Source organism: Phasianus colchicus, chromosome 12 (assembly GCF_987193195.1).
Source record: "Phasianus colchicus chromosome 12, bPhaCol1.hap1.1, whole genome shotgun sequence".
Classification (NCBI taxonomy): Eukaryota; Metazoa; Chordata; class Aves; order Galliformes; family Phasianidae; genus Phasianus; species Phasianus colchicus.
Genome location: NC_143447.1, coordinates 2,794,244 through 2,814,761, shown reverse-complemented (window position 1 = coordinate 2,814,761; position 20,518 = coordinate 2,794,244). Strand labels below are relative to the sequence as shown.

Below are 20,518 nucleotides of genomic sequence, written 5' to 3'. Positions count from 1 at the left end.
GCTAACCAAAAGTTAAAACGTATTATTGAGGGTATCACCCAAATGCCTCTTGAACACTGACAGGCACAGGGCATCAACCACCTCCCTACAATGTCTGTTCCAGTGTTTCATAGCCCACATGGTAAAGAAATCTCTCTTAATGGCCAGTCTGAACCTCCCCCAGTGCAGCTCTGTGCCATTCTCACACACACGCTGACCTTACCACTTATATCCCCTTCTAAGGAATATGTAGAAGACAAAGAAGTCACATCTCAGCCTCTTTTTCTCCAATCAATCCAGGCAATCTAGGTGCCCTCAGGCCCTACCCACATCTTCCTACCAGCTTTGTTGCCCTCCTCTGGATGCTTTCAAGTACCTTAACATCCTTTTTACATTGTGAAGCACAGAACTGTACACAATATTCAAGGTGAGGTCACACCAAACACTAAATATAGGAGAGAGTCACCTCTTTTGACACAATGCACAGCCCTTCCCATGTGGAAGGAAATGCAAACAAAAATAAGCAAGTTGCTTTGTTAAGGTTGCTCTGCTTCCACCATAAAAGCAGCATAATGAAATATTAATGGTACACAATGCATCAGCTCTGTCTTCTAAGAAGGGCCTCGATAGCCACACTGTTTGGCTTACCTGGAACTCTTGGTGTTTCTGTTCCTGAACACTGTGCTCTGCTTCCCGGCACAGCCTGGATTTCTGCTCAGCGGTGCCATGCATCTCCTGCAGGAACAGCTGTGTTTCAGCAGTTGGCATGCAATTCCCAATTCTGCTCTGAAAGGGTCATTCAACACCCCATACACAAGCTTACCAGAGAGCTTTATCAGCCCTGTTAAACCCACAACATCCTCTACTCACACACAAGTTAAGGTTCCTGCCCTGTAATCTGCTCTCCCAGCCCCTGCCATAATATGCGTTGGCTTTTAAGCCTACATTTTTCATTTATATGTGGGGAATCAATGTAAATGTAAACTCACCTGCCCTTCAATAAATCACTTCAAACTACAGCTGGAAAGAACACCAACAGTGTTGACTAGGAATGCAGGAAATGCGGAGGCTGCTCAGAAAAGTACACTGCTTCAAAGATATTAAAGTTGACCTTCTGGTGTTCAAGTACTTCTAAACACTGATTTCTGCCTTGCCAGAAATGGAAAGATCTCTAAGATGTTCTATTGCCTGATCCTCCTTCCTATCTTGGCCCAGGGCTGTCTAGCAGAGGCCAAGTGACGCAGAAGGTAAGTGTCAGCTCTAAATTCAGAGCCTGTCTGGTGGCACGAAGGCTCTGTTTCCCCAGACATAGGAAATCTGCCATCCCTTCCAGCAGGAGAGTGGGAGCAGCTTGGGATCCCACCACATGCTTGACCTGTCTGACTTGCCAAAAGCGACCCGTCAAAATCTGTCAAAGGGAAGAGTGCCTCTGTCTTCCTGCTTCCCATCTGCCCCACCTCCTAGAGAATTTTATCACCTGCATCCTGGTTATTGCATCCCCACCAAGTTTCCACCCAGTTCATTTGGGAAAGCAGGAAGTTGTAAGCAGCACCACAGACATCGGGGAGGAAGGAAGGGAAGAGCAAGAAAATGAGGTGGAGGAAGAATAAACGGACATGAATTGCCCAGCCAGACACCAGCTGACAGGATCCACAGGGTGACTGAGTTAGGTATAACTGCATATCCTTTGGGAAGCAATTCTGAAACATTTCATCACAGGGAGCTGCACCTCAGCAAGGAATACACCAGAGCAGGACAGCCAGCACTCCTCCCTTCCCTGAAACTGGGCTGTGTGCAAATAATCCAATTAGCACAGAGGTAAACAGTTTGGAGGCTGCTCTGTGGGATGCCAAGGTGACATGCTGAGCACTGCTGAGAGATTACAGAGCTCTGCTGTCACTAGCAACAGTTTTTGCTTTAGAGATTAAATACCCATTTTCTTCCTGGCTGCCCCACTCTCACCTGTTGCCACTCCAGTGACCACAGCAATCTCTCAGTTTACAAAAGAAAATAAAATAAGCCTGGTGGGATCTGTTAACTACTTACACCCCACTTCTGGCTCTGAACCTCCCTGACCCTCAGATCAACTAGAAAATCTACTGACGTGCACCTTTATCCACTCACTCTGCTTATTGTTATGGGCCACTGCAGGAGGACATGGGATTCTGGCACTGATCCTGCAGAGCCCATTTGATGCTTTTATCATCCCTGGAGTAGAATCCCATTTCTCTCCAGCTTCTCCCTCAAACTCAATACCTTAGCTAATGCACCCAATAGAACGTGGTGGATCATGCTTTTAAATCAGCGAGGCATTTATTTAAGTAGGAGGGAAAGAGAAGCCTCAAAATGACTTCAGGAGAACCATTCCATGTGCTGGCAGCCTGGAGCATCCAGAAGTCAGCTAGAAAGACCGTCCTCAGAAACACTCCTCAGAAAGCCTTGGCTCACACTAATAGGAATTTTATAATTACTATTATTACTTTTAAGGGATTTTGATGATGTATGGTTGGAGGTTTTTTGATTTTATTTTATAAGTGTCCAGGCTCAGTTCAAAAGGACTTGAGCCAAGAAGCTTCAAGCTCAAAACCAGTAGCTCAGTCATTTGTTTTGGCATCAAAGGATGTATCAGGGAATGTTTATCTTCTCCCCTTTGAAATTTCCGTTCTGTCTACTGTAGTTTTATTCAAACCAACATTCTTCTAGAGCAGGACTACAACTACTAATAGTTATAAACTGGAAGAAAACATTAGGAAATGTGCTAACAAAGGGATTGACTCTCACCTCTTCACAGGCACATGGGTCAGCTGTGCCCTGTCACCTGCCCTGACTCTTACCTGATTTCTGACCAGGAAGCCCAGCATCACTAAAATGTTCCTTCTTTGCTGGAAATTCTGCCTGAGAAAGAAGGAGACCAAGATTTTGGTTATTGGCTAGAAAATCCCAAAGCTCGTGGCAGCCACCACGTCCTGCCTGCCCCTTCGTGACACTGTTGAGCTCACCCAGCCAACACAAAGCTAACTCAAGAAGAAAAGCTAGGACTATTATGCATTTCCTGGCTCCTCAGTGTTCACAGAGAACAAAGCTGAAAACAAGCAGGAAACTACCAAGCCCTGTACAAATAAAGTCAGTACACAAGGAGTATGACAGATAAATTTCCTGCTGCTGTTTAAGCATGAATGTTTCTTGCTTAGGTGTTCAAGGTCATTCCCTCCCTCAAAAGTTGTGCCTGAGGTGCAGCATCGTGGACACAGCAGCATTGGAGAAACCTGCCCTAAACAACATTCACAGCTGGTGTGTCACTGTAGCTGTGGGGGCAAAACACACACCCCACACCAAATCTAGGTGTAGGGAGGACAATGATCCCCCAGCTCAGCACATGTGTGCACGACAAGCAGGGTTCCTTTAGCAGCATAGCCCTGAAAAGCAGTGGACACTCAGAGCCTATTTTGACTGGAGAGCAAGATGTCTTTGAAATATGGGAGAGACACGTGGGAGGGTGAGTGGAATTCAAAACTGGTCGTATTAAGCCAGAAAAGCTGAAGAGCTCCAAACTTTGCAGGTTTAATATCTAATCCAACAAACCACCCAAACACGATGTCCACACAGAGACACTTAATACCTTAAATGTACATTTCTGCTCCTAGAAGGGTTCTTGCCGTGCTCACTTCACACGTGGGAAGACTCCAGCATCATTGTGAAAGCAGACGAAGGTGAAGTTGGACATCACATGGTATGGGGTATAGCAGAAGTCTGGGAGATTCTGTTCTGTCTCCATTTCATCTTCTTGCTGGAAAAATTATCCTCCCACAACAGCACTTGGATCCCCACAGGGACAGTCAGCTCAGGACTGTGTTAGGCAAAGAGAAACAAGGCAGGTGGTGGAAAAGCCATCAAGGTGGCCAAAGCAAGTCAAAGAAGGGCACATATGGTAAAGAGCTTAGATTCCAACCCCTGCATGTGTGTATGACACTCCAGCATTGATGGTCAAGCACCGGAACAAATAACAAGATTACCAAAACATGGGAGTACCAAACAGCTGCTACTATTATTGCTGAAAACTCCCACTGTTACCGCTTCCCCTTGTCAGTTCCATTAGAAGCAAAGAGGAACTGAAGCAGGCATTTCTTTGAAGTCAGTAGCAAAAAGTCCCTAATAAAAGAACTTACGTCAGGAACCACGGCCTGACCTCCACCCTTCCTAATGGGTCAGCCAAATGTTTTCAGCAAACACCTTCCATCTGCTCCTGCAGCACAGCCGAGATGATGCTCAGGCCACAGATGCTTGGCTGATGAACAGCGTATGACAAAGGTTAGGTACACAAGCAGGATGCAGACGTGCTGAGCCCCAGCAAAGTGGATGCACCTCTAACCCAAGCACAGATGTGGTGATGAGAGGTGATACAGGAGGAAAGGTGTCAGAGCAGTGACATTAAGGCAGGACTCCAGGGACTAGGCAGGTAAGAGATAGCACATTGCAATTTGCTTCCAAAAGCCAAAATTTGTTGTGCTCCAACCACTGGTAATTTAGTGTCTGAACTAAACTGCTTTCTCCGAGATGAATACCAGCATTCTGCACAGTTATTCCAGCTCTTTTTTGATACCTGTCTTTGAATGCAGGCTCCACCAGTGGCTATTAAGAGCCAGGACAGGTTCAGACAAGAGGCTGAGCTTTCCCTGCACACCCCATGGCTTTCATCTCAGAGCAGGGAGGCAGGAGGTGCTCGGCAATTAGAGCAGCCGGGAAGGCAGCGCTCACCTGGCTGCTGTGTAGTTGGTCTCCTCTTACAGCCTTCTGCATCAAAGTTTCCCTTCCTCCTCCTCCATCACCAGCGCTGCAGGGACCAGGCAGAGCTTCTCTCCCCTTCCCCACAGCTCTAAATTTGCCTGCTTGCTGAACACGTCTATTCTAGGCAAAGACAGGCGAGATGAGGGAAGTGAAGCGCACGCATCAATCGTGTTGAGAACAACATCAGTGCCAAGTTCTTCTCTGCTATAGCTGCTTCAAAGAACGTGTCTGGTGTGGTACTCTAAGCCAAGTAACTTAATTTGAGAAAGAAAAAGAAATTCTCTCCACGGAAAGCAACCAGCTGATTCTCAGCTCTCCGAGAACACAGGGAGAAGCAGAAATAGCCCATATAATGGGGAAAAAAAATACTTAAGACAACACATTAGTCAAAGTGATCAAATCTTTAGAGCAAGGGAAGACAAAAGAAAGACCATCTGGGGACACCGATAGCCCCAAGCTGTTCCCAGTCTGAGCTGAGACTTGACAGGGCACAGGCAAGCAAGCAGTCCCAAAGCAAGCCCTGCCAGCTCTATGCAAGTCTGGGGGAGCTTTGTGGCTCCCAACTCCAGCATCACCACGACATCTGCGATACAGCTAATCCTCAGTTAGCCTTGGGAGGATTGAGGGCTGACAGCAGGGCTTTATGCAGGGTGCTCTGCATATGCTACCCATTCCTAGCAAAGTAAAGAATGAAGGCAGCAGGGATGTGAATAAAGTAATTAGTTTCTGTATATGTAAAATGATAGTCATCATCTGGAATGAGTTTCCCAAACAGGTAATGAAGGCAGTAACCAGGAAGGGTGTATCAAGTTAGGAAAGACATGAGATGTCTGATACTCATCAAATCTTATCCCCTGCATATTGAAAAATAAAAACAGTCCCTCTTCTCCTGGGAGCCGTAATCCTCCAGACAGGATTAAACTCTAGCAGTCAATAAGCCATCCTGGCCAGAACAATCCAGCATTTGCTGTGCGATAGCTGAGATCGTATCAGCAGACAACAGTTGTGCTTTGAAAGGAATTAGAGGGGAACACAGGTAGCCTGAAGGTAAGGGACCATTTTCTACTCTCAGCTTCCCTAGTGTCACATGGTGGCATTTCAGGCAAATCAGCTCCCATTTTCATGCTCTGTCAGTCTTGATGGTACATTCAGAGCGACGCCAGGTCTACTTCTGGCTCCAATTTGTCTCAGAGCTCCCACCAGCTAATTACAGGCAAGTGCATTTGACTGCCTTTGTAGACAGTTCCTGAGAACTTCAAACATGGCACCCAGAATTAGAAGACACCTTGAAAAATATTCGCTGCAACCCAACAAACCAGCCCATTGTGTCAGAAACAACTGTGCCTCTCCCACTGAGTCACTGGCAGTACCCTGCAATCTTCAGCACCTGCCTCGACCCTGTCTTGGACCTGTCATATTTCTGCTGTCACCTTGTGGTGGCCATGAACTCCTGCACCTTTGTTCTTGCAACACTGCACCAGCTTTGTCCAAGACAATGGAATACAGAAACATTTTTGGTGAAAAGGAGATGTGATGCTCTTTGGGCCACCTGCTCAGCAAGCATGAGTTCTTTGAAGGAGGAAGACTGGGCAGATCAGCTTCAATCCCAACACAGTGGTCTTCTGGCAGCTCATGGACATAGCCAGCATCTTGTTCTGGAAGAGGAGTGCCCTCTGCTGAAATAACAGTCCTACAACAGGCAGACCACGTTGTCCAGGTTCCACGACGCAAGCATGCACTGCCTTGCAGATTTGGAATTTAAGACAGCACGGATCACTACCCAAACAACAGGCAAGTAGATACAGTCCATTTAATACAGTCAAACACAGGGAGGGACCACAACAGCAAAAGGAGATAGCCTGAGGCATGCCAGGTGGGCAGAAACAAAACAGCAGGCAATAGTACAGAACGTCACCAAATCTAAGACTGCAGAACCGTGCTACATCTTCCCAGCACACAAGAGCTGCATTTTTCTCTGTGCTGAACAAAGCTCTGAGGTCTCAATAATGGTGATCAGAACGGGGAGAAGACTGGAGAGAGATCACAGGAGCTGAAGGAACTGTCCTCAGTTTGCTCCATGCTCTCAAACAGGCGTACACAACCCACCTGCATGGATAGGGGCAGCCACCTCAGCTGCTCCATTCTCCATAGAGCTTTGGGGTCGAGTCCCAGACCAAGGAATGTCAGTGCCACACAGTAGTCCAGCCCCTCCTGCCCAGAGCTAGGGAGCCCCACCAGCAAAGATGAGCTCCAAGGCAGCCTGAATGTCCCCTCCAGTAGCCTGCAGAGCCCGGAGACTTAACTCATCATCATGTATGCCCATGTCTCGCAGTTGCTGAAGCTGTGGCTGCCACTGGCTCTACAGACAGGAAACAAAAGAAGCTAAGGGTAGGTGCAAGAGTCCAAGCATTAAAAAAAACCAGCCTTCTCCAAAGCCCACTCCACTATGCTGGTTTCTCCCATCTCTCTAGCACACAAGCACAATTCCAAATGTGCAGAAAGGTCTTGAAAATTCTAAGTCTTGCTGGTGACACCCTAAACCCACCAGCCCATCTCTCCCACTTTCACCCAGTCCTTCTGCACACGTCCATCAAGCCACCTAAAGAAAGCTCTTCACCAGTGACGCTTCTTCCAACTTAAAGTCCTGCCACAGGTGATAGCTGGAAAAGCTACCTCTATCCTGCAGTGTTCAGTGTGATAAAGAGCTTTCACAGGTTCCCAACAGAAGAGGCTGAGACACTGACCTGCAGACTGGGCTGCCCTGAGGCCTGCAGGGCATGCTGCAAGGCCTGGCTGAAGAGGTCGTTGGTGATGGGTGTTCCTGACTGGACACTGGATGACATAGGGGAGGTCCCAGAGGAGTGACCCTAGTGAGAGAGACAAATTGTATATAGCTCAGAAGAGCACTTGCTGCTGGGTCCACATAGGGCTTGCACTCAGTCAAGTGCTGGCTTTACAGGGCAGGAGGACACCCCCAGCTGATGCTGTACCTGGGTACCAGGGGTTGGTGTGTGAGAGCTGCTCTCTGGGGTGCTGGCCAGTGCCAGTGCAGTTGCCAGCTCACTCTGGGTGATCGGTCGTGGTCCAGCAGCCCCAGAGTAACCAAGGGAAGCTGGGCGAGAACCAGAAGTGCTGCTGGATGGTGTCGATCTTGTGCTCTGCATGGATAAAACAGACCTCTGGTGTCAGTGGCCACGTTCCGTTAACATCTGGCTTGGGTGCTTATTGTTAGGGATCCCTTCCTTGTAATTCTTGAAAGCCAAACATCAAGTTTTTAAAAAGAAACATCTGCCAGTTAGAGGAGTGCCCTCTGTTGAAATAACAGAACAACTTTGGTTCTGCAACAGTTTGAATACAAAAGGTGTTTACGCTGATGGCAAGTGCTACTGAGTTGTGCTTCTTTCTTCTGTTGTGACCCTACTTCAGCACTCAGAAAAATCCTAACATGCAGAGCACTCAAGCATACCACAATTATTAATACAGTATCTTAATGAACTACCAATAAGCCACAGATCATGCTGCTGATGAGATTATACAGAAAACCTTTAGAGACTTTAAGAGCTACAAAGTTAAAACCATTACCACAAATCCCAAATAGTTGTTCCACCCAATCCAGCCTGTGAATTACCTGGTGAAAGTCATCTTCATCATCAGAAAGACCTTCAAACAGAAAACCACCTGCAATAGAAAGAAGACTCAACAGACGCAGAACACCAGATGCTGGCAGAAATCGGGCACCAGATGAGAATCCAGGGGAGGCTTTGGTCACACAGCCAAGCTCAGCACTAACAAGTTCACTTGCAACAGGTCAATGGAAGACAGGCCCATCACTTGTGCAAAACAGGGCCACAGCAATCTGCTACCAACAGTGGTGATACATACACAGCTAGGAGAGGTCCCCAGGTTGAACTGCACCAGACAAGCCTCTCAATACAATCTGTCAAACCACAAAGCACATTCCAAGCTCAGGTACCCAGACCTCTTTTATTTCTCAGCCCTGCATCAGTAAAATACTGATTTATCTGTAACAGATCCTGCAGCACATCATCTGTGAAGCTCCCTCCCACATCTGCATGGCCACAGGCTGAACGTACCTGGCATGTCACGGTAGGAGCCAGAGGACATGCCACGGGAGGATGTCTCTGGGGCTGGGAGTGGGGTGCTGCCTGCCACTGAGTGCAGGACAAGGACAATGGCATTCACAAGCGCAGGGTGAGCCGGTATTAACCTGGAGAGACAGGGTGGAAGAACAAATCGTGTACACAGAGAAACTAAGGAAGGAATGGCTTGATGCTAGCAGAGAACTTACAGCAGAAATGGCAGAGCCATTCCCACTAGTTGAGCCAACACCATCTCGATCCGATACTGCCTTTAGCTATCCAACAACAAAAACCTCCCCACAGAGCCAGACAAGCCAGGATCCTTCTCAATCCCATGCTGGCCCTCCAATTGTACACATCTCCCACGTGCTCTCACAGAGCAACTCCCTGCTGTGAGCTACCAGATCTAGAGGTGAGGACGAGCCTGCTTCCACTATGTCAAGAGATGCTTACCAAAGCATCTGCTGCTAAGGAAGAACAGACCTTTCCCAGATCTCTGTCTTGGTGTACCTGTACTGGCAGAAAGCAGCAGAATGCTTTTTCCCACCCAGAGGGAAGTGACCTATACAGGATTACAACAAAGGAGCTGCTTAGTCACCGTGCCAGCTTACACGAACTTACGTGTCCAACATGTTGGGGTCTGCAAACACTGAGAAGAGATCCTTGTCCTGAAGGACGCCTGGAAGAGACCAGGAAATATGACCAGTAAGAGATGGGATACAAGACATCCAGGAGCCAGTTCAACCATGGGAAAAAAAGCAAATTAGTTGTTTTTCAGGAAATGAGTCATGAAAAGACACCAGAAATACTCTGTATTGTTCTCAGAAACCTTTTGTGCCTTCTTAGACAGACTAAATCACAGCCACACCCCTGGGATGCAGGGCTTTCCCAGCAGATCCCACAGGCTGTGCTTCAGTGCAGACAGCTCTACTTTAAGGCAGGATCAAGCCTGCCACCCAGCTCACCCCAGATGGCTGCATGAGATTGCAATCACACCCCACGTCAGGAACACTTTCAGAAAGGGTTCAGTGTTTAACTTATCTTGAAGTATTTGTTTTACTTTAAAGCCATCCTTATCCGGCTTTCTCCAGACACTCTGAGTCACATCTGGACTCACCCAAAGCAACTGGGTCACTGCTGAGGCCGGGAGTAGCAACTATGATCTGATCCAACGACTCCTTGTTCCCCAGCATTTTGAACACCTGCCAGAGAAATCAGAATCAATCAGCAGCATCACACGGCAGGGTTTCACTAAGAAAAGGGGTCAGACAGAAGACACCAAGGTGGTGATGTACAAAGTCCCACTCACTGCATCTCTGTAAGCAGGACTGCTGTGCAGGGCTGTGTGAAGGACACGGAACTCCCGTACCGCTGCCACCTTGTCCACTGGCTCTGAGGGAAGAAAAACAACAGATCAAAACATGGTTCTCCCTCTGTCAGCTTCAAAAGCCATTTTACAGCCTCCTCAGACTTCCCAGCTGCAGTAGCAGCAGCGATTCTTTAATTCTCCTGAGTTCAACTGGTCTGGGAAGGAAGGATACAGATCACAACTGTCCCAGTGCTATTACCACAGCTTAGCAAGCAACTGCCCACCAAGGGCTGCGATCACATTCCCAGCTTCTAGGCACAGAAAAATACATATTCATCCGTGCATAAAAGAAAATGCACTGAAATAATTTTAAACTGGCCATTTTTACTCTATAGTCAGACACGCACAAAGCTCTAGCTGTACTAATGAGACACTTGGCTTCTGATTCTCTAGCAACACTAAGATTAGTCAGAGCTACTTAAAGAAGGGTTATTCAGCTTGCAGTTGGACTTGATAACCTTTAGTGTCTTTTCCAACCTGCGCAATTCTATGATTCATTCCATACTTCTGCCATCAGCAAGATAAAAGTAATTCCCATTCTCCACTTTGAGTGTGGAGCGCAAACAAACAGATCAGCTCCACCTCCAAACCCCATGCCATTCTCCTAGAAACACATCAGAGAGAGTAGCAGATCCTCACACTCAAGATAACCTGCACCAACTCCTCCCCACCTGGTTTCTGATCAGGCTCAGGCCAGGACTTGCGCAGGACATGAACAGTGGAGCCGGACTGGATGCCATAAAAATCAAGCGTCTGGTCATCCCTCAGCTTACGGCCACAGTAGATCAAATCTATGGAAAAGACAAACACATACAGCACACCCAGGAAGGGTCTGTGGTCCTTAAGATGGGGATATTGCCCTGCCTGCACCTGGGTCGGCAGCACAGGAAAACCTCAGGGCAAAGATCCACAAAGCTTCGGTTTGCTCCCTCCCTTAGCAGAGCTGCAGGAAGGCAGGAGCTGGCCACGACCTGTGCACCTACCGATGAGCTCGGGGTCCGGGACGGACTCCTGCAGCTTGCCGGTGATCAGCTGCTTGAGGTGGGAGATGCTGCAGCCGCCCAGGGGACACTCCCCGAGCTCTGTCTCAGGTAAGCGTAAGATGGATTTGGGAGCCAGCGGCTGGTCCGCCAGCTTCACCGCGATGTGCCACTCGGACACGGCCATCTCCGGTCACAGAACCGACCTCAGACCCACGGAGGCCTGGAAAGGGAGGAAAACAACGCGCGGTGACGCAGCCTCCAGGCCGCCTCAAGAACCGCAGGCCCCGCGCTCGCACGGGGAGCCCTGACGAAGCTCCCCAGGCTCCCAGCCGTGCGCTCAGCTCCTCACGCACAAACCTGAAGCTGCAGAGAGGCGGCCGCCACGTCCCACCGGGAGCAGGAGCGGAACGCGGCCGGCTTCCCCGGTCAGGCCTCCCCTCAGCGTCGCTCTTCCGGCATCGCGCCGGAAACGGAAGTGCGACCCCAAGCGCGGTGCGCATTGGGAAATGGAGTCCGCTCCGTATGGGAATAAGCGGAAGCCACCGATTGGCCGGCTTGCCGATGAGGTGGCACAACGAGCCAATGGGAGGCGGGCTAAGGGTTTAAAGGCGGGAGCGCGGCAGCGCGGGCTCACTCGCGGGTGGTGGGAGGGCGGGGGTGGGTGGTGGTCAGGCAGCTCTCGGCGACGGGAAGATGCCCAGCGAAGAACTGGAAGTTGCAAGGCTCGCAGCAGCACTGAGCTCCCAGCGAGCCTGCCCGCAGGTCAACAGCCCATGGAGATGCATCTCCTTCAATTCCCATATGAACAGCTGCAAGTGTGTGACCTACCACCACTTCAACCAGAGGCTGCTGTTCTTCCCCCAGCTCTTCCTATCGAGGCAGAGCTCAGGAGGACAGCACAAGCTTACTACAGCAAGATGGACCCCCTTCCCTAAACTAAGCAAGCTCTGGGAATACTTGCTGCCACATCTTGTCACTCTCTCCCAAAAAAGGAGAGGCTCATCTCATCACAAAACCTGTGCCAGCATGCTAACTTTTCTGAAAGGAAGAGGTTCTAAATAAAGCCAAGTTACCATGAAAGTACAGAAGGGCTGCAAGAGCTGCATACCAGTCAAGTTTTTTTTCTCCCTAACAGTTCTTAAAATGGTCTGCATGCAGCCAGTTCACACAGTGACACTGCACGGTTTGTAGTGGGTCCCCCAAAGTTTGTTTTGTTAAGTTGCAAACTCCTAAGCAGACAGTTGAGTCCAGGACCGACTCTAAGCCCTCATACCACACAATCCTTGAAGCACACCCGCCCTGAAAGAAAGCAAGAAAGAGTCTTACACTTTTAAGCCTAAGTTTATTTGTTTTCCTACAAACGAGTCAGATGTGACAAACCTAAAGGTGACAAACCTACTTTAGTGTCATCCTGTTAATGTTACATAGGAAACGTGAACAACTCATCTACTTTCTGCCCCAGAACCACAGCCAACAGGCTGCAATTTCTCTCCACTAAAAAGCTAGTCATGAACTGGTCCAAACTGGAGCAAGGCCATTAAAATGCACACCGTATGTTACTACTCAGTACCTCAACAAATTAGAACGTAAAATAAGTAACAGTCAAACAATACTGGTCCAAGCTGAAGGGAGAGTTCCCAAGGATAAGCCTGCAACACCTCCTCCCATGCCTGCCCCACGGTGGGGACACCCCAGGTGACTGCCAGCAGCCCCTCTAGAAGCACTTGCGATGGACAATGGAGGGGCCAGACTCATCATACTCCTGCTTGCTGATCCACATCTGCTGGAAGGTAGAGAGGGAGGCCAGAATGGAGCCACCGATCCAGACGGAATATTTGCGCTCCGGTGGGGCAATGATCTTGATCTTCATGGTGCTGGGTGCTAGCGCTGTGATCTCCTTTTGCATCCTGTCAGCAATACCAGGGTACATGGTGGTACCCCCAGACAGCACAGTGTTGGCATACAGGTCCTTCCTGATGTCCACATCACACTTCATGATGGAGTTGAAGGTGGTCTCGTGGATGCCGCAGGACTCCATGCCCAGGAAGGAAGGTTGGAAGATGGCTTCAGGGCATCGGAAGCGCTCGTTCCCAATGGTGATCACCTGCCCATCCGGCAGCTCATAGCTTTTTTCCAGGGAGGAAGATGAGGCAGCTGTTGCCATCTCCTGCTCAAAGTCTAGAGCAACATAGCACAGCTTCTCCTTGATATCACGGACAATTTCCCTCTCAGCCGTGGTGGTGAAGCTGTAACCTCGCTCTGTCAGGATCTTCATGAGGTAATCAGTCAGGTCACGGCCAGCCAAGTCCAGACGCAGGATGGCATGGGGCAGAGCATAGCCCTCGTAGATGGGCACTGTGTGGGTGACACCATCCCCAGAGTCCATGACAATGCCAGTGGTGCGACCAGAGGCGTAAAGAGACAGCACAGCCTGGATGGCCACATACATAGCTGGAGTGTTGAAGGTCTCAAACATGATCTGGGTCATCTTCTCCCGGTTGGCTTTAGGGTTCAGCGGGGCCTCAGTGAGCAGGACAGGGTGCTCCTCTGGAGCAACACGCAACTCGTTGTAGAAGGTGTGATGCCAGATCTTCTCCATGTCATCCCAGTTGGTGACAATACCATGCTCTATAGGGTACTTCAGGGTGAGGATACCCCTCTTGCTCTGGGCTTCATCTCCCACATAGCTGTCCTTCTGCCCCATACCCACCATGACACCTTGATGCCGGGGGCGCCCCACTATGGAAGGGAACACAGCCCGGGGGGCATCATCCCCTGCAAAGCCTGCTTTGCACATACCAGAGCCATTGTCCACCACCAGGGCAGCAATTTCCTCATCTGCCATGACTGAGCCTGAGGTGAGAGAGAACAAAGAAAAGATCACACTGAGCAGTGGGCCATCAAGGGGCCAGACACCCACCCCCATACAAGGGAGATACAGAAAGAGATAATACACTAGAGAGAGCCCTGAGATGACTCTGAACGTGCCCCTAAAAGAATGAGTAAAAAGGGAATATTGCACAGCCACAGCAGTTATATATCCTCTCCATCCAGGAAAGGGACGCCAAGGGCTGCGGGCTCATCACCTCCTCCTCCTCCTCCCTTCCCTCAGGGATGCGAGGCAGCCCCTCCACGCACGCAGCCCCTCCCTCCCGCACCCGAGGGAACAAAGGCCGACCCGAGCACAGAGCATCCTCCCTCACACCGCCAAAGGGAAAAGGAGCAAAGAGAGTAGCAAAAACACAAAGAACAACGCAAAGGCCCAGCATCACCTCAGCCCTCACCTGCACGACAACACCACCCGAACGCTGCCTCACCCGCAAATGTTCGGCCCCACCCCGCGCTCCCTCTCTTATATCCCCGGAACCGGAAGCGGCTGCTCACTTCGCCATTTCATTCGCTATCGTTCTCCCTTCGCTCCTGCCTCTTTCTCTCTACTTCCGGCTGCGCCCTTCCTTTCTGCTGCAGGGCCTGTACCTGGAAGTGAGGCGAGCGCTTCCGTTACTGGGCACCGCCCCCCTGCGCGCCGTTTCCGGCCGGGCTGAGGCGGGGCGGCCCGGGGCGGGCAGCGGCTGAGCAGCGCTGCGCTGCGGGCAGAGCCGAGGCGGCCGAGCAAAGCGGGCCGGCAGCCACCGCGCCCGGGGCCTACCGCAGGTAACGGTCCCGAGCCTCTCCGGGCGGTTGGGAAGGTCCTGGGGCGGGGGGAGGGCGGTTACGGCCGTCCTGAGGCCGGTAAGGGGGGTACGGAGGTGCAGGGCTGCGGCCGTCGGGCTCTGGAGGGCTCTGGGTGGCTTTGCGGCCGGCTGTGGGGCCGCTCGGTCCCGGTTTGGGAGGGTCGGGTCTGGGATTTTGGGTGCCCGGGACTCGTTGTCGCCGCCCCAGCTTTGTTGGGAGAGGTCCGTTGGGACGGCCCGCGGGCAGGTCCTTCTGATGAGGGGCTGTGATTAAAGAGCTCCGAGCCCCACAAAGGGCGGCGTGTCGGGGCCTGAAAGTCACACAGCCCCACCTCGGCCGGCGGAGGGCCGGGAAGTCGGCAAATAGCCGCAAATGGGGCGTGAAAACTCGCGCTGCTGCCACGCCACAGCCCTCCCTGGCTTCCTCCCCATTATTTATTTCCAGACCCGCGTTTCCCTCTCGGCTTAAAGCTGCCTGCTTTCCCCCGTCGCTTAGCTGCTTGCTTAGGGCGTGTTTCCCCATCCAGACTCCAGCTCCCGCGGTTGGTGCAGGGTTCCGAGCCCTCATTTCTGCATAAATCTTGCTACAACCTGTCACAGGTGGGGGACTCGCAGGGCGGCTGCATACCAGGGTGTGCTGCACCCGAGCTGTGTTTGCTCGCCCAGGATCGGCTCCCTCGTTACCATGAGGCTGCACCCCCTTTATGGTTCCTCTTGCAACATGTGCCTGGTGGCTTTGCTGGAAACGAGCGTGGGGTTGGGCCAGGTGCTGCATTGTGCCTGAGAAACCTGAGGTTGCATTCAGCTGCCAGGTAATGCATTGTTGCTGCTAGCTGCTAATCCACTCTGTGTTGTTGCACTGGCAAGCTGTCGTGTTGTGAGTGAGATACAAAAGGCATGTCAGGGAGGTTTTTCGTGCTGCTGACAAGTTGCTGGGTAGCACAGGGAAGAAAGAGTTTAACAATGAAGCACTTCGCATGAGAACATCACTCAGAGCACCTGGGAGAAGCCTTAAAGTTACTGAAGGGAGGCTGAAAGCTTCCCCTTCTAAATAGGCATCTGCTGGGGTATTTATATTTAGGAAGAAATATACCCATTTTGAAAATGGATGTTAGCAGAGCAGTTGCTTTTTCGTGTGCTTGGTTTGGGTTGGCTTGACGTGGTGCTGGTTGTAAACAGTGCGGGGGGAGGTGGCCGGGAGGCTCCCTGGCTTGTTTGTGGTTTGCCTGCCTTTGTTTCTCCCACCCGGCTGTATTTTGATACCCATGAACCTTGAAGGGCAGCGAGGGAGATCTGCTTGAGCATCTTCTTACATTAAAAAAAGCAGAAGCTATGCAAGGCCGTCTTTGTCAGCAGGTCCTGCAGGCGTGGGCTGCTCCCAGTGTTTGGTGATAAAGGCGTAGTCATCTTGTTGGGAGCTGTAGAGCAGAGCTGTACTGCTCCCTGTGCTGTGTTTTGGTGGTGTTTGCCCAGGAGCAGCCTGGTGCTGCTTCACAACAGGGATCTGGGAGTTCTCTGGGGGTCCTTTGGCTCAGAAAATCAAAGGGAAACCACCGGCCAGGGCTCAGAGGGCACTGGCAGCTCTGTAACTGTGGGCAGGAGCCACTCTGTGCTTCGCTGTGTTTCAGGCTGCAGTGATCTCTCCTTCACTCTTTTCTCGCTCTCCTTGGGAAAAGCAGTGGCTAAAAATAGTATTTAAGACATCAGAAGCGTTGAGAATGTAGTTAAGTAGTGAAATAAAGGAATTTAGAGATGAGTGGTATGCAATGGGCTTGCACGTTTCTTAATAGAAATATGGTCAAGATTATCACCCCGGTTATCTCCTTTTAAGGTAGTGTTTTCAGAAGAAGCAAACCCTACAGTTAAACCCAGTATTTCAAAAGTAATAGCTTAGCACGGGAGGATTCTGACAGTAAACGAGCTCCCAGCATGGGGATGAGGCACTTTCAGATGCTGTCTTTGGGGTATACGAAAGTGAGGTTATAGCAAATGTGTTCAGCTTGAAAATACAATTAAACAGTCTGAAAATTGAATGCAAGTTGGAGCCTGAGGCTGTTAAACATGAAGCTGATTGTTTCACGGTCTCCTGCACAGGAAAGAGTATTGGCTTTGCACTCTATTTATCCTCTTCCTGGGGAAAAGATGAAAGCATTTTATATTCATACGGACAAATATTTGTCTATCTTTCAGATTCTGCCAATCTCCCAAGGTCGGGGCTTGAACCCATCCTGATAAAGCCAAAGCCACCCCCCTCTTTTCCCAGCCATGCAAACTGCGGGATGAAGCTGGAAGCTGTGGTCGAGCAGCTGCAAAAGCAGCAGCAGAAGCAGCAGGCTCCTCTGCAGATGGATTCCAGGGAGAGACAGCAGAGGCAGATGAGAGAAGCCCAGCTGCTCTACACGCAGCAGCTGGCCGTGCAGCAGGCCGTGCTGGCAGCCACATCTGGCAGGGCAGCAGGCGGCTCTGCTGTCGGTCCCTTGGCCAGAGGCCCACCTGCAGCTGGGGCCACGCGGGCTTTCGATCAGAGCAGCATGAATTCAGAGCCGGAAGAGGAAGAAGAGGACGAGGAAGAGGTGGAAGATGAGGAGGAAGAGGAAGCGGGGTTGGAAGGAGGAGATCTTGAGGATGGTGCTGATGTGACTGGAAAAGAATCCTGCTCTGCTCTGAAATATTTTCATGCTCCCAAAGTTGCCCACCACAACCAAAGAGTGGCCTCTACCTCGAATCCTCTTCCGGCCTCAGGGCACCAGAGGGGACAGCAGGGCAAAGAAGAACAGGGTAAGGACACTACTAAGCAGCCATATGCCGGCTCCCCATCTGGACGCCAGAACTGGAGATTGGATGAGCAGCTCAAACAGGTCGGTGCCAACTTTCTTTCCTTCTGAGTAAGGGTGGCTATCTGCAGTCAGACTGAGCGTTTCTGTAGCCCGGTGGCCTGTTGCAAGCGCTGGCTATTTGGAAATGCCTTAGAAAAGAGGCAAGAACTGGGCACGTGTGGACTTCTCTGGTGTTCTCTTCCAGGTTTTGTCTCATAAAGAGAGTTCCCAAGTGCTCAGCTGGCTTTACAGACACAGATTTCTAGCTAAGAATAGATCAGCCTGAATCTATTAGAACCTGTGTGGACAGGTGGAGGGAGGATTGTGATTTTTCTCTCATTTATCTTCTATCTCACTGCTGCTGTGCCATTCAGAATGGGACTGGTGCTCCGTTTATTCTGGTGATTTGCCTGATGATCTCTCAATCTGATTCACCTACACTGTGTCTCACCCCGTATTGTAAGATATGACTGCGGTGACTTCAGCTGGATTTCTGGCTAGTGTTGTGTTATGGGTAGCAAGAAAGAGATCAATAATTCTTTTCTTTGTTAGAAAAAAGGTATGTCAGTTAATAATACAGTGTTTGTGTGGTGTGTTTTTACAGAGCTAACTTGCTCATTTTTCCAGAGACATTTACAGCCTGTATTTGACGTTGAGCCACAGGAAAAAAATTGGATTTAACTCTCTTTCCTACATATATTAGCCTGAGTGTGCACACAACTGAGTTTTGCTTCAAATCTGAGCTAAGAAACCTTGTATGGACAAAAAGAGATCTGTTTTTCTTCCATTTCCCTCTTGCAAACGCGGTGAAATATAGAGGCTGGAGCTGCTCATTGGTGGCTATAAATGTTTGGAAGCTTGCTGCTGGTCACATACACAAGATTTGTTCTACGCTGCCATGGGCAGGGTTTTGAGGAGAGGCTGCTAAAGCCCTCTCCAAGCGTTGGTGCTTCTCCCACTCTGCTTTCTGCAGCCTGTAGGCTCCTGCCTAGCTGCTCCCACCATCCTGTGTTGGTTTGCTCGTTCCAACATAGATGTGTGTGGCAGGTGAAGGGCACTGGTGCCTGCAAAGCATGCTGGCTGAGCCATCCTGGTGCACAGGGTGCAGCAGGTACCCAGCTGCTGCCACATTTTCTTGAAGAGCTGCTCTGAAATAGGAGTTTGTTCGTGGTGTTGTGGGGAAATGAGGGCGGTGCGTCAGTCAGCTGCTGCAGAAACTGCTTCAGAATCTGCAGGATTGTAATGGCTGACAAAAGCTTCCTCTTTCTGGGCTCTGGGCGGAGAAGGGCGGGCAGGACTCTGGTTTTAGGCAATCAGGCTGAAAGATAAACTTGGAATTGGTTTGTGGCTGTTTTTACTGCTGGCGTGGTGGGTGCCAACAAGTATGTCATTGTGCTTTGTTGCACTGCTTGCATGTCTTGTGAGGGTCCTGTGAATTGTAGCGGATGGGCTTGGCTCCTAGCTTGCCTGCCCTGTTCAGGAAGATAAATGACTCTATGCATGCTAGATCTGCCCTTAGCAGATGTGGAACAGCAAGACAATATTGTCCAAGCAGCCCTTATACAACTGATGCACTGTGAGCTGATATCGAGGCGTCCGCTTTAGCCCAGCTCTGTAGCATTTAAGTAACAGTGTTTTGGTAGTGGATTGCAGCTTGCATGGCTCTGATTTCAGGCCAGTTTATGTGAAAACCAACGTGCACAAAGGAAGCAAAACTTAAAATAACAGCACATCCTTCTGCTGGGGTCTCAAGGCAAGTGCTCTCAGACCTGACTGATGTTACTGAGGCTCTGCAGGCACGCTCAGAGGGCTGCATTGAGGCTGGCAGCATTAATGATGCTGGTGAAGTATATTCACCTTGAGTAGGGTAAATATTGCAGATCAACTTGTTTGCATTCACCAGCGGAGTCTGCATACCAGGGAGTAAAAATTTAACTGCAGTATATGGGATCAGAGCGGGGGAGGGATGAGCGGGTAGGGGGGCTGCCATGGCTGTGGGGGGGGCAAAATGTGAACCCATCTGCAGATAGTCCATTAAATTCTGCCTTGCTTCAGTGTTTTTTTTGGTTTGGTCTTTTTTTTTTTGCATTTGAGATGTATACATTAAAGACTGTAGGCTTTTTCTTTTGTCTTTGACTAAAATGGTTGGCTTGGGCAGGAAAAAAAAAAAAAAACAAGCACAGGAGTGCCTGTGCTCCTCACTTAATTTTCCAAACAATTCCTGAATTGTTTTTTCAAGCTTGTGCTGAGGCTGAAGGCTAATGGCCAGTCAGTGTGTGCAGCTCCCAGCTGGACCTGCCCTGGGAGTGCTTGTGGTATGCTTAATGGCTGTTGCTTGCAGAGAAGTGAAAGTTGCTTCTGCTGCTTCTTTTAAGTGTGAATTGTTCTCCTAAAAGTCATGTGTTGGAGAAGAGTGCATCTTGAAAGCATCAGGCTGAGACTGCCTGGAAGGCGTGAAAACAGCAGAAAAGTGGAAAGCAGCAGAGGGCTGAAGTCAGGCTCTATTCACTCTGGGACAGCCAAGTAAATAATTGTAGAACAAGGCAGCAGACAAAAGAGCTGGCTCAGCTTATGACACAGGGGCGGTGGGAATCCCATCAGCACAAAACAGCGAGGGAGTGGAGCTGCTTGTCGGGGAGTTGCAGTCCGGAAAGACGAGCAGGGGGTGTGCTCAGCTCCCTCCTTATCCAGCTCAAAGTTTGCACAGATCCAGATCCAGCCCTCCTCCAAAGGACGCTGTGGACGTTGTCTGTCCCTGAAGAAAAATGAGCTTTTAATTCCACGGGTGCAAATGTTGCTTGTAGCAGATGGT

At 50.1% G+C, this 20,518-nt stretch overlaps 3 protein-coding genes across 5 annotated transcripts in view; 1 reads left to right on the top strand and 2 right to left on the bottom strand.

Moving 5' to 3' along the window:
- Nucleotides 1-6,558: 6,558 nt before the first annotated feature.
- UBL7 (ubiquitin like 7) lies at nucleotides 6,559-11,694 on the bottom strand. Its single transcript, XM_031616310.2, has 11 exons — nucleotides 11,574-11,694; nucleotides 11,217-11,436; nucleotides 10,905-11,024; nucleotides 10,174-10,256; nucleotides 9,982-10,066; nucleotides 9,486-9,543; nucleotides 8,859-8,992; nucleotides 8,393-8,442; nucleotides 7,755-7,922; nucleotides 7,509-7,631; nucleotides 6,559-7,123 (listed from the first exon to the last, which is right to left on the bottom strand). Exons 2-11 carry the CDS (start codon nucleotides 11,398-11,400, stop codon nucleotides 6,986-6,988), a joined length of 1,143 nt encoding a protein of 380 aa, XP_031472170.1. The 5' UTR covers nucleotides 11,401-11,436; nucleotides 11,574-11,694; the 3' UTR covers nucleotides 6,559-6,985.
- Nucleotides 11,695-12,538: 844 nt separating this feature from the next.
- Nucleotides 12,539-14,672, bottom strand: LOC116244547 (actin, cytoplasmic type 5). 2 transcript variants are annotated; one of them, XM_031616305.2, is made up of 2 exons: nucleotides 14,601-14,672; nucleotides 12,539-14,069 (listed from the first exon to the last, which is right to left on the bottom strand). In XM_031616305.2, the coding sequence occupies exons 1-2, from the start codon at nucleotides 14,611-14,613 to the stop codon at nucleotides 12,931-12,933; spliced, it is 1,152 nt and encodes a 383-aa protein (XP_031472165.1). In that variant the 5' UTR covers nucleotides 14,614-14,672; the 3' UTR covers nucleotides 12,539-12,930. The 2 variants fall into 2 exon arrangements, with proteins under 2 accessions (XP_031472165.1, XP_031472166.1); XM_031616306.2 differs by lacking the exon at nucleotides 14,601-14,672 and adding an exon at nucleotides 14,501-14,587.
- A 61-nt stretch (nucleotides 14,673-14,733) lies between these two features.
- The window catches only part of ARID3B (AT-rich interaction domain 3B), a 31,065-nt gene continuing 25,280 nt past the window's right edge, over nucleotides 14,734-20,518 (top strand). The window contains exons 1-2 of one of the 2 annotated variants that reach the window (XM_031616304.2): nucleotides 14,734-14,870; nucleotides 17,081-17,748. In XM_031616304.2, coding sequence (XP_031472164.1) covers nucleotides 17,170-17,748 — 579 coding nt within the window. In that variant the 5' untranslated portion in view covers nucleotides 14,734-14,870; nucleotides 17,081-17,169. The remainder of the gene's footprint in view (nucleotides 14,871-17,080; nucleotides 17,749-20,518) is intronic. The other variant, XM_031616303.2, reaches the window with a different exon arrangement.

Excerpts from the sequence above, each read along its gene's own strand:
- UBL7 (XM_031616310.2), bottom strand. The coding sequence starts at position 11,400 with ATGGCCGTGTCCGAGTGGCACATCGCGGTGAAGCTGGCGGACCAGCCG. Across the intron at positions 11,025-11,216 it reads CCCGGACCCCGAGCTCATCG|ATTTGATCTACTGTGGCCGT; the intron begins GTAGGTGCACAG and ends TCTTTTCCATAG. Across the intron at positions 7,124-7,508 it reads CAGGGCAGCCCAGTCTGCAG|AGCCAGTGGCAGCCACAGCT; the intron begins GTCAGTGTCTCA and ends TCCTGTCTGTAG.